This window comes from Camelina sativa, chromosome 13 (assembly GCF_030686135.1).
Source record: "Camelina sativa cultivar CO46 ecotype springtype chromosome 13, ASM3068613v1".
Taxonomy (NCBI): domain Eukaryota; kingdom Viridiplantae; phylum Streptophyta; class Magnoliopsida; order Brassicales; family Brassicaceae; genus Camelina; species Camelina sativa.
This window is the reverse complement of record NC_141892.1, coordinates 5,919,793-5,932,255: the sequence shown is the minus strand read 5'-3', so window position 1 is coordinate 5,932,255 and position 12,463 is coordinate 5,919,793. Positions and strand designations below refer to the sequence as shown.

The following is a 12,463-nucleotide window of genomic DNA, read 5'->3' as shown; positions in this document are numbered from 1 at the left end:
CCGGATTGGATATTCGGGTAGGGTTTTTACGCCCAGGTCTAGTTTCGTAGTCTATGATAAAAATCGAACCATACCAAACTACAAAAGCGAATAAAGTTTGCATTTTTTTTATTTTTTGAATTCAATGTTGTCTTCAGCTTAAAACCAGATTTACACAAATGCATCTACTTTTTTCTACTTACAAATTTAAAAGAAAACACAGATGACATTTGTCGTAAAAATGGTTTTAGGTTGATTACAATTTTACATTCAACTCTAAAAGAAAAAAAAAAGTGCAAACTTTAATCTTTTTTTTTTCATATATAGTTTGGCATTTTTGCACTTTTAAATTTTCCTTTTAACGTAGATAGATATATATATAATAGAACTGTAATAGCATCCAAAAGACGAAAACTGTTTTGAGGCTTTAAGAACCAAAATTGTATCAAATGGATTACACAATTAATATTAGTAACGACTAAGGAACGATTGAAAACCTAAACGGCCAGCTACCTTTTAAGTTATTTTATAAATATTCCACAAAAACCAAAAGATAACGCTCTGATTTGCAAGTAAATGATCACCACTGTACGAGTTTTTTTTTCTGTAGTTTATAACGCAAAAGAGCACTAAAATTTGGTTTTTGATCAGGGAATCAAGTTAATCTACCTGATTAAGTCATTTCCGACCAAACTCTTCTTTGCATGACTCAAATGTCTCTTTGTAATGCGCAAGAAGACCAAATAACGCTGTTCATGAAACAAAACTTTCATTTGTAAGGAGTCCCCACAGATTATGTTATTAAGGAAAACATATAACTCAGGAATTTCCATAGAAAGCAAAATTGTGTGACATAAGTATAGAAGAGAGTAGTTAGTTATTTTACCAGGATTGCAGTATTGTGGTTGGTACATAGAAGAAAGGGCCTCGATAACTCCAAGTCTTGGCCTAAGGTTGTTCATCCCAGAAGCGCCAGCGGGAGTGGATGATCCAAAGGCAATCGTCACGTCAGGTTTCACATCAACTGGTTCTTCCTTGATTGCTCTGCTTGTGTTTTGTTTCCCGTTATGCTTGCGGTCTTTAGAACAATTTGCTTTGTTTCTCTTTGCGCTAAAGTTGGTGATCTCGGTCCCAAATGCCCGCTTTTTAGGCTCAATACGATCACATGAGCTTGCAGAAGCAGTAAGGAATTTGTTTTCAGATATGTCTATGGATCCCAACCACCTATATGCCGCCTTCTTAGTCTCAATACGATCACTTGAGCTTGCAGAAGCAGTAAGGAATTTGTTTTCAGATATGTCTATGGATCCCAACCACCTATATGCCGCCTTCTTAGTCTCTGGAATATGAGTCTGCATGTACAGTATGAACATAAGAAAATTAAAAACAAGAAGATGAGAGATTGAAATCTCCAAGATTGCGCATATTAAATCTGCATGGAAAAACAAGATCTTATAGTATTTGATACCTTTTCAATTAGGTTCATTGAGGAAAACACATTTGCAATGTCGTAAAGGCGCCTAACTTTGGCTGCAGAGAGTTTACAAAAATGGGGTTTGGTTATTGCTTTTGTATGTAATAAATAATCAGAGAACAAACAAGGTCAAGGGAAGGAATAAGGATTACTTCTCATAGTCGTTGGATCCTGTGGATCATTCAGCAATGCTTTGGTAGCCCCATCGAGTGTGATCAGATCATCCTGACGTCAAAGTAGCAACAAGAGAGGTGTCAACTAATTGGTAATTAACCAGTTGTTTAGAGAGAGAGGAGATATCAAATATACATATTCACTTACATCAGAGCATAGAAACAGCTTCACAAAGCTCTGAGAAAGTTGCCAGAGAGATCTCTCCTTCTTGTTGTCTACAAAAAATAGCAGCAAACAAAAACAAGGTTAGGCTAGTAAGTTAGCTTCCAAACACGAATCGTATCCTGGAAATGTTTCAATGACTAGCAAGGACATGTGTCTTCATTCATATAGAAATCAAGATCGAGAGTAAATGAATTGGACTAAATAGGAAAATGCATAGAGTAATGCTTAAGTGAATGGATTAATCAATGATGCTCAAAACATAAGAAGATTACCAAGTTTGAGGGATGGTGAGTTATCTTGATCCTCAGGAGTTAACTTGAAAGATTCTTGTCTTTCTTCCTCATACAAGACCTATTCACATATAATAATCCATATTCATTGAGGATTTTTGGCAGAATCATAAGCACAAAAGAGACAACAGCAACAGAAACTGAAATATGAAGTTACCATCTCCGACTTGGTCACAAAAGGGACAACCCCAAACTTCTCTTTCATTCCTTCTTCCTGTAGAGACAAAAAAAAAACTCAAAAAACCCTTGTCAACAACACAAAAACAATCATGAACCTACAAAGAAAAGCCATATAGATTGATTCGTTCAAGTACTTTGAGTTCAGCGAGAGCACGAGGGACTTCTCCAAAACCTCTCCACGAGTACTGATTCTTCCCTCTTCTCGCAACAAGCTGCGTTAGAAACAAAACACCACAAAAACCCTAAGCAGCTCAAATCAAAATCTCAATCAGACAACAATAAATAAATAAAAAACATCAAAGGTTTTTTACCCCAATACTCTCCAATATGTTGACCACATCATAGATACGCCGACGTTCAACTCCTACAATTCCCAGATATCAACAATTACACACCAATCTATTGAAATCAAAGCCTGGGATTTTTTTTTTTTTTTAATTTTATTTTCTTCAATTGAATAACGCATAATATTATCATCAAAAACCCAATCGAAGACGAAATAATAGGGAGGAAATTTAAAAAAAAAAAAAAAAAAAAATCACCTAATTTCCCGGCGGCATCATCGAGACCAATCAAATCAACACCGTCGCGGTTGTACAGTTTCAAAAAACTGAAAATAATAAACGGGAAAAACAAACATAAATAGAGTGGCGATGATAAATAAATTCAACGGAAACGTGACAAAAACAAAAGGAAATAACAATCTGATCAGAATCGTAAGAGATAGAGCGACTAGCGAGCGAGAGTGAGAGAGAGATGAGATGAGATGAGATGAGATGAGATGAGATGGGATTTTTACTTGGAGACAAGAAGTCCGAGAGACTTCTCCTTGCGGCTGTAAGGCTGGTGACCGAGACCGAGAGCTTCCATATTCCTGAGGGAGAGACAAGACAAAGACAACAAAAAGATATTTTCTGGATGGAGACACAAGTATAAATAAGCGAAAGCGAAAGCGAGAGAGAGAGAGATAAGAGAGTTGGTGTTTGGATCTGAGCTTTGTTGTGCCCTTAGAAAAACCCTTCTTTTTTTTTTTATGTTATAGGCGGGTTCTTTTCAAATTAGGAAATACTTTTACCGGTTCAATGTTTTCTTTTTTTTTACAAATACAAGTATTCAATGTCATTGCCTAATTTTAAAGCTTTTGTAAATTTCTTTTTGACTTTTTTAAAATTATGTAATTTCGAGCACGATATACAACAAGTGTTACATATATATATATAGATTGATTATATTTTTTCTTCTGAAAATTTTGTATATGTATTAACCTAGTTAGAATTTTTAGATATGATTAGAATCATGCAATCATAATTTTTAATTATGGCAAAAAGTTCGTTTTGTATGGCTTCTTTTTGTCATACGTTTTGTAGGTATGTCGAAATTTCTTCTTCGAAGTTGAGAATTCTTTCTATCATTCGTTTTTAGTATTTCTTTTCATGTGTTTTTCTAAAACATACTTATCGTTATTTACAAAGAAGATTGTACAATATTAGTTGCATATTTATCTCATATAAATACGATATATATATTTATATATAAATAGCAAAAAAAAAAAATTCATATTTCTACATCATTGTCACTTTCATCGGTAAACATATTAAATTTCAGTTGTCATCTAATACTTAAACTTGATATCGATGATGTGTACGTAGGATGTTTTTCTAAAATATACTCCCTCTATATATTTTTTAAAAAAAAATAACATTTTTTTGTATATCTTGGAGGATTGGGGCAAAAGCTGGCCAAATTCCATGTTATTCACCAAATTGACTGCCTCAACGAGTCTGATTCAAAAATGATTCGGTTATAATTCAGTTTTACCATTGAGGCAATCACCATTCTTAAAGCCTCCAACTCCACTTCCAAGACCGAATGTGCTTTACGTATAGCATGTGCTCCTAACCATAAAACTTTCCCCTTTTGGTTCTTTAGGACCCATCCTATACCGCTCGGATTGTTCACCCCACCCAAGATCCATCAGTATTACATTTAACCCAATCTGGTGGTGGGGGTTGCCATTTTTCAATGGCAATGGTTCTTGTTACGGGATGGTCTCCTTCTGTTCCTTCATGTTCCTTTCTCTTAGTCCACTCTTCCGTATCCTCCAGTGACTTTGTTACCGTATCCTGAGCTGAATAAACCTTTCCCTTAAAGATAAAGTCATTCCTTGCCTTCCAAAGTCTCCATAACAACCAAGGAATGATCTTTTCTAATCCATCGAACTGGGGTAATAAAGTTTGAAGATTTAGAATATGGTACATATTAGCATAAAACGATTCAGTCCAGTTTCCACCTGGAGGGGCCGGTATTGGCGATAAGGCCCAGACTTGGCGAGCGTAAGTACAGTGGAACAAGAGATGATTGATTGATTCTTCAATATTGGGACACCTTGGACAACCATTTTCTCTAGCCAGATGTCTGTAAGACAAGTTCCTCGCCACTGAAATACAATTAGTCAGACATTTCCACAGAAAGTGCTGGACTTTAGGGCTGGTCTCAGTTTGCCACACTTGCTGAATGAGAGGGTTTAAGCTTGGTTGGTCCACTTCCTGTATACGGTTCCTTGCTTGAATAATCTGAGTAAGTACCCAGTAGCCAGACTTCACCGAATAGTGACCAGATCGTGTATAATCCCAAGTGTATCCATCGTGTCTGTTCTTCCCTATCGGTCTCAAGTCCTCAATCAATCTCCTATCTTCATCAGTAAATACCAGTTCCAGAAGATCTCTTCGCCATTCTTTTCTATTTTCAGTGAGTAAATCACTTACTTTTGTCAGTGAAGCCACTGTAGATCTAAACATAGGCGCGATCTGCTTGGTTCGTTGCACACTTCTTGCAGGTTTATGAAGGGTCCATTGATCTTTCCAGATATTGATTGATTCACCATCGCCAACTACCATTCTTGCCCCTTGTCTCAAAAGTTCTTGAGCTTCAAAAATACTTCTCCATGCATATGAGGATCGGTAGCCTAGTCTTGCTTGTAGTGGATTGGTTTTGCTGAAATATCTACTCTTAAATACTCTGGCCATCAAAGTATTTGGATATGCAAGCATCCTCCAAAGTTGTTTCCCTAAAAGAGCAATGTTGAATAATTCGATATCTTTGAAGCCCAAACCTCCTTCCTTTTTAGGTTTACTAAGTTGATCCCAAGCCTTCCAATGCATACCCCTTGTGTTTTGTTTATTTCTCCACCAGAAATCAGCCATCACTGAAGCCATTTGTTGACAGATCGCCTTAGGGAGTTTAAAGCATGCCATGGTGTAAGTCGGTAAGGCCATTGCTACTGCCTTCAAAAGAATCTCTTTGCCTCCAGGAGATAGAAAATTTGTTTACCAACCTGATATTTTTTTGCTGAAGTCGCTCCTTTAAGTAACTCAGGATGGTAACTTTGGAACCACCAAAAGCTTCCGGAAGGCCTAAATAAAATCCTTCTCCTCCTTCTTCAAGGATCCCGGTTTCACTTTTGATTTCAGTCCTTCTTTCCTGTAAGACATTCTTCCCAAAATAGATACTCGACTTTTGATAGTTTATCCTCTGTCCTGAAGCGAGACTATACTCATCAAGGATGCTTAGCAAGTTTTGTATCTCCTCTTTTTTCTCGCGACAGTAGAATATACTATCATCGGCAAAGAGAAGGTGAGAGATAGAGGGGGCTCCTCTTGCGACTTTCAGTCCAGTAAGTGTTCCTTCTCCCTCAGCTTTCCGTAGCATTCTTGCTAACATCTCAGTGCATAGAACAAAGAGGTATGGTGAGAGTGGGTCTCCCTGCCTCAGTCCTCTTGTCGGTATGATCTCCCCATAAGGTGTACCATTAATCAGAACCTGGTAGTTTACAGATGCTACACAGCTCATTAAAAGACTGATCCACTTTTCAGAGAAACCAAGCAGCTTCAATGAATCCTTTAGGAAAGACCACTCAATCCTATCAAATGCCTTGGAGATATCTGTCTTGATAGCTAGGTATTCTTCGGAGCATTTATTATTCGAGTTAAGAGCATGAATTAGCTCGTGAGCCACCAAGATATTATCTGAGATGAGTCGACCTTGAATAAATGTTGTCTGAGTATCAGAAATCACATCAGACAGAACCTTCTTAAGCCTATTCGCCAAAACCTTCGCAATGATCTTGTAGATAATATTGCTTAAGCTAATCGGTCTGAATTCAGACAATCGCACCGATTTGAGCTTCTTCGGAATCAAGTAAATGTGAGTTTTATTCATGTTATATAGTGAGACTAAATTGTTTCAATATAAGTTTCTAAGTGATAAGAAAATCTAGAATTTGGACCCATTCATCCTCCTAAACCTTTTTGTTTGTTTCACAGTTTATGTTTTTGGGCCTACAATTTGATCCAATTATGTTTAGAGCGAGTGGAATCACCAAATCTCTAATTTATCCAATGACATGGTATAAATTGTTGTAATACATACGTCAAAGTCAAAACGTAACAAAAATGTAATAATTTTCTGATCAAGTTTTACCAAAAGAAAAATAAAAAGGAAATTTACCTAAGGTGGAAAAGACAATAAAACCACGATTAATAACTCGAATTTACAAAAGACCAAACACAATCCAGATTCCAGAAGTCCATGGAATATAAACAGACCGACCATCGCACTTTACATATATATATTGATCTCAGACCCAATCAGGGGAAAAAAAAAAAGACCGACCACTTGAAAACGACGTAGTTTCGTTCGTTTAGATAGGAAAAAAAAAAAAAGCAGAAAAGAAAAGCCTTTGGAAATCCCGACGAGTAGAGGAGAAGAGGATCATGCCGTTCTCCTCCTACATCGGCAACACGCGCCGTAGCTCCACCAGCGGAGTCGGCGGCGGAAGCGGCAGCGGATGGGGTCACTCACTCCTCCCAACAGCCTTATCGAAGTCAAAACTAGCGATCAATCGAAAGCCACGAAAACGAACAGTCGTAATGAATTTCTTATTCGCAAACTTCTTCGTCATCGCACTCGTCATCTCACTCCTCTTCTTCTTCCTTACTCTCTTCCACTTCGGCGTACCTGGACCGTTCTCCTCACGTTTCTTAACCTCCAGATCCAATCGGATCGTGAAGCCACGGAAGAATATATATCGACGGCCTTTAAACGATTCCAATTCAGGAGGCGCCGTAGTTGATATCACTACCAAAGATCTGTACGACAGGATTGAGTTTCTTGATGTAGATGGTGGTCCGTGGAAACAAGGTTGGAGAGTTACGTATAAAGGCGATGAGTGGGACAAAGAGAAGCTTAAAATCTTCGTTGTGCCTCACTCTCATAACGATCCTGGTTGGAAATTAACTGTGGAGGAGTATTATCAGAGACAATCTAGGCATATTTTGGACACCATTGTTGAGACTTTATCTAAGGTAATGTCACCAAAGTTTTTTGCTTTTTTTTTTTTTTAATTTTATTATTCATTCTCTCCCCCATGATTATCCCGTGAACAATCTTTTAGAGTGAATTTCTCATGACGTCATTTAACTCTTCAACAACTTCTCTGCTGGATTCTGTTTTTTTTTTTTTTTTTTTAATTTTCGTGTTGAAACAGAGTTTTAAAGCTCGATTTTTTTTTTGGAAAGTTTGTAGTTTTGGAGCTAAAGCTTGAATTTTTAAGCTCGTTCGCTTTGAATTTTTAGTTGTGGGTTTTGTGAAATTGAAAGGATAACTTTTAAGTATTACAGCCAGATATTCATAGTTTATGTAACAGTAGGGTGTGAGTGTTTTCACTCTTGCAGATACATGTTGTTGTTTCTCATTTAGCTAGAATCTAATTTGTGTGGGGGTTTGTTTTGAATCTGTTGAAATAGGATTCGAGAAGAAAGTTTATATGGGAGGAGATGTCATATCTGGAGAGATGGTGGAGAGATGCTTCGCCCAATAAACAGGAAGCTTTGACTAACTTGGTCAAGAATGGGCAGTTAGAGATCGTTGGAGGTGGCTGGGTAATGAATGATGAGGTATGTTTCTGACTTGTTTGGTTTTTATAAAAAAAAAAAGAAGAAGAAACGGTTGTTTAGTTCCATGCCATTCATATGCTGATTGTTTTGATTGAGATGTATGTACTAAGTTTCTTCTTGATGTTTCCTGCAGGCTAATTCACACTATTTTGCCATAATTGAACAGGTATGTACAGCAACATGTGACTTTCCAGTTTTATGCACTTAATTTCTCTGCTCCAGTTTGTTTTTAGAAATATAACGCTTACTGAAACAAAGATGATAACTGAAATATAGATGATTACCTCATTTTCATTTAATGTTTCTGCTTCCGCTAGCCATTTAGTGTGTATTTATTATGTCAGTTATGGTTGGTTATAGTTCATCATTACCTGATACCTCCTTTGACCTAAAGACCCTCTTTTTTTTGGTTATGCCTATATAAGAACGTGTGTTGTTAGACTATCAATTGGCTAGAGATAATGCTTCTTGCACTGTGTTCCTTTTTGGGTTAAACATCTTAAAGGAGTTTTAGGTTTTCTAAGTGTAAACCATGTTTTCTTCTTATACTGCCTGTGCTCTTGTATCTGATTTTGTTTTTACCACTTCTTCTGCAGATCGCAGAGGGTAATATGTGGCTGAATGACACAATTGGGGTTATTCCTAAGAATTCTTGGGCCATAGATCCTTTTGGCTATTCATCAACCATGGCTTATCTCCTCCGCCGTATGGGTTTTGAAAACATGCTGATTCAGAGAACTCATTACGAGCTTAAGAAAGACCTTGCACTGCATAAGAATCTGGAATATATTTGGCGTCAGAGTTGGGACGCTATGGAAACAACTGATATTTTTGTTCACATGATGCCTTTTTATTCATACGATATCCCACACACGTGTGGACCAGAGCCTGCAGTTTGCTGTCAGTTTGATTTTGCTCGGATGCAGGGATTTAAGTATGAACTTTGTCCATGGGGAAAGCACCCAGTGGAGACTACACAAGAAAATGTGCAGGAGAGGGCATTAAAGCTTCTGGATCAGTACAGGAAAAAATCCTCCCTTTATAGAACAAATACCCTTCTTATACCTCTTGGAGATGATTTTAGGTACATCAGTATTGATGAAGCCGAAGCTCAGTTTCGTAACTACCAGCTGTTGTTTGATCACATCAACTCGAATCCTAGTCTAAATGCAGAGGCAAAGTTTGGTACTTTAGAGGATTATTTCAGAACACTCCGAGAAGAAGCTGACAGAGTAAATTACTCTCTTCCTGGTGAGGTTGGCTCTGGTCAGGTTGTTGGTTTCCCTTCTCTGTCAGGTGACTTTTTTACATATGCAGATAGGCAACAAGACTATTGGAGTGGTTATTATGTTTCAAGGCCTTTCTTCAAAGCTGTTGATCGTGTGCTCGAGCATACCCTTCGTGGAGCTGAGATCATGATGTCGTTTGTGTTAGGTTATTGCCATCGAATTCAGTGTGAGAAATTCCCAACTAGCTTTTCGTATAAGCTAACTGCTGCAAGAAGAAATCTAGCTCTTTTCCAGCACCATGATGGGGTAACAGGAACTGCTAAGGATTACGTGGTACAAGATTACGGCACACGGATGCATACTTCATTGCAAGACCTTCAGATCTTTATGTCTAAGGCAATAGAAGTTCTTCTTGGGATCCGTCACGAGAAAGACAAATCTGATCAATCTCCATCATTTTTCGAGGCAGAGCAAGTGAGATCGAAGTATGATGCTCGGCCGGTTCACAAGCCAATTGCTGCGCGGGAAGGGAATTCACACACTGTTATACTCTTCAATCCATCGGAACAGACGAGAGAGGAGGTAGTGACTGTTGTTGTTAACCGCGCTGAAATCTCGGTTCTGGACTCAAACTGGACTTGTGTCCCTAGCCAAATTGCTCCTGAAGTGCAACATGACAATACCAAACTATTCACTGGCAGGCATCGCCTTTACTGGAAAGCTTCCATCCCAGCTCTTGGTCTGAGAACATATTACATTGCTAATGGGAACGTCGAATGTGAGAAAGCTACACAGTCTAAACTTAAATACGCTTCTGAGTTTGACCAATTTCCTTGTCCTGCTCCATATTCCTGTTCCAAACTAGACAGCGACGTTACTGAGATCCAAAATGAACATCAGACTCTTGTGTTCGATGTGAAGAACGGATTACTGCGGAAGATAGTCCATAGAAACGGATCAGAGACTGTTGTGGGAGAAGAGATAGGTATGTACTCAAGTCCAGAAAGTGGAGCTTACTTGTTCAAACCAAATGGTGAAGCTCAGCCTATTGTTCAACCTGGTGGACATATAGTCACCTCTGAGGGTCTGCTGGTTCAAGAAGTCTTCTCTTACCCTAAAACCAGATATGAGAAATCACCCCTCTCGCACAAGACTCGTCTTTACACTGGAGGTAATACGCTTCAGGATCTAGTGGTCGAGATAGAATACCATGTTGAGCTTCTAGGTAAGGATTTTAATGACCAGGAATTGATTGTCCGGTACAAGACTGATGTTGACAACAAGAAGGTCTTTTATTCAGATCTCAATGGTTTCCAAATGAGCAGGAGAGAAACTTATGATAAGATCCCTCTTCAAGGAAACTACTACCCGATGCCATCTCTTGCATTTATCCAAGGATCAAACGGTCAGAGATTCTCTGTGCACTCTCGCCAATCTCTCGGTGTTGCAAGCCTCAGAGAGGGTTGGTTGGAGATTATGCTGGACAGACGGTTAGTTCGTGATGACGGACGTGGTCTCGGGCAAGGCGTGATGGACAACCGCGCAATGACCGTGGTTTTTCACCTTCTTGTTGAATCCAACATTTCTCAGTCAGACCATACTTCCAACCCTAACCCTAGGAACCCTTCGCTGCTCTCTCACCTCGTTGGTGCTCACTTGAACTATCCCATAAACACATTCATTGCCAAGAAACCGCAAGACATATCTGTGCGTGGTCCGCAATACGGTTCCTTTGCTCCTTTAGCCAAACCATTACCGTGTGACCTCCACATAGTGAATTTCAAGGTTCCGCGTCCATCCAAATACTCTCAGCAATCGGAAGAAGACAAGCCAAGGTTCGCTCTTATCCTCAACAGACGAGCTTGGGACTCAGCTTATTGCCATAAAGGAAGAAGAGCAAACTGCACAAGCGTGGCTAATGAACCGGTGAACTTCTCCGACATGTTCAAAGATCTTGCGGCTACAAAGGTAAAACCAACTTCACTAAATCTCTTGCAAGAAGACATGGAGATATTAGGGTACGACGATCAAGAGCCAACCCGAGATGGTTCATCGCCAAGGGAAGGACGTGTCTCGATCTCTCCCATGGAAATACGAGCTTACAAGCTTGAGCTACGACCTCACAAGTGAAAAACACACACACCTTACAGCTGATCGTTGACTATTGGCTGGTATGGCCTCAAAGAGGCTGAAGCTCAGAAATCGGCTTCTTGTTCAAAAATGCTTTGCCTGGAACGTTAACTGTCAAAAGAGAGTAGACGCAGGAGCCTCTGTGTGTTCATGTAAAACTACTTAGCTCTTTTTTTTGTTTTTGTTTTGAGACAAGCGATATTATTAATTAGTTTTTACGATTTTGACTGGGATTAATATGTTGTGTGTATATGTATAAACCATAGTATTATACACATTTGGATTGTTCCATTTTTTGCTCATTGAAAACTCTCAGCTGTCTCTTCTTGTATTCCTTATTTATCTCTCGACTTCAAATTTATTTGCGAAGATTAACTACGTTCTTACAACAAAGACGAAAGAAAAAAAAGCTTAAGAACTTTTTGAACTAATTTTTTTAATATAATTGGATTGGATTTTGGGCATGAAAAAGCTTATCTCATATACACTTGATTTACGTAAGCTACGAGTTTATAATAGTCACACAAAAAATATCATATATCTTTCTTTATATAAAAGGAAACAAAAAGAAGAAAAGGTTATAACTAATCGTTATGGTGACGAAACTCATGGTCGTATGTGAATTATAGCAAAGAAGAAAATCATGAGCCATTAGTCTACCACTCAATTTTAAAAATCAATAATAAGTCTTCCATTTTCAATTAAAAACTATTTCTTTAACATATCTATCTATGATAATAATGTAGCAGACAACAAACAAACAAAAAAAAACTATTTATTAGATCTCCTTTGTTCTTTTTTAGTTTTTATTAGATGTTTTAGATATTTTCATTTGTTTTATTATTTTACAAGTTTATATATACTAATTTATGTTAATTTTGTGTTCGA

General features: G+C 38.1%; 2 protein-coding genes across 2 annotated transcripts; one reads left to right on the top strand and one right to left on the bottom strand.

The window, feature by feature from the left end:
* Positions 1-385: 385 nt before the first annotated feature.
* LOC104735513 (E2F transcription factor-like E2FD) lies at positions 386-3,280 on the bottom strand. Its single transcript, XM_010455324.2, has 11 exons — positions 3,062-3,280; positions 2,805-2,872; positions 2,574-2,626; positions 2,397-2,474; positions 2,240-2,296; positions 2,065-2,143; positions 1,775-1,842; positions 1,606-1,678; positions 1,448-1,509; positions 866-1,331; positions 386-728 (listed from the first exon to the last, which is right to left on the bottom strand). The coding sequence occupies exons 1-11, from the start codon at positions 3,130-3,132 to the stop codon at positions 658-660; spliced, it is 1,146 nt and encodes a 381-aa protein (XP_010453626.1). The 5' UTR covers positions 3,133-3,280; the 3' UTR covers positions 386-657.
* Positions 3,281-6,780: 3,500 nt separating this feature from the next.
* Positions 6,781-11,877, top strand: LOC104735512 (alpha-mannosidase 2). The gene is made up of 4 exons (XM_087481798.1): positions 6,781-7,625; positions 8,067-8,216; positions 8,350-8,382; positions 8,813-11,877. The coding sequence occupies exons 1-4, from the start codon at positions 7,035-7,037 to the stop codon at positions 11,573-11,575; spliced, it is 3,537 nt and encodes a 1,178-aa protein (XP_087337924.1). The 5' UTR covers positions 6,781-7,034; the 3' UTR covers positions 11,576-11,877.
* The last annotated feature ends 586 nt before the right edge of the window (positions 11,878-12,463 follow it).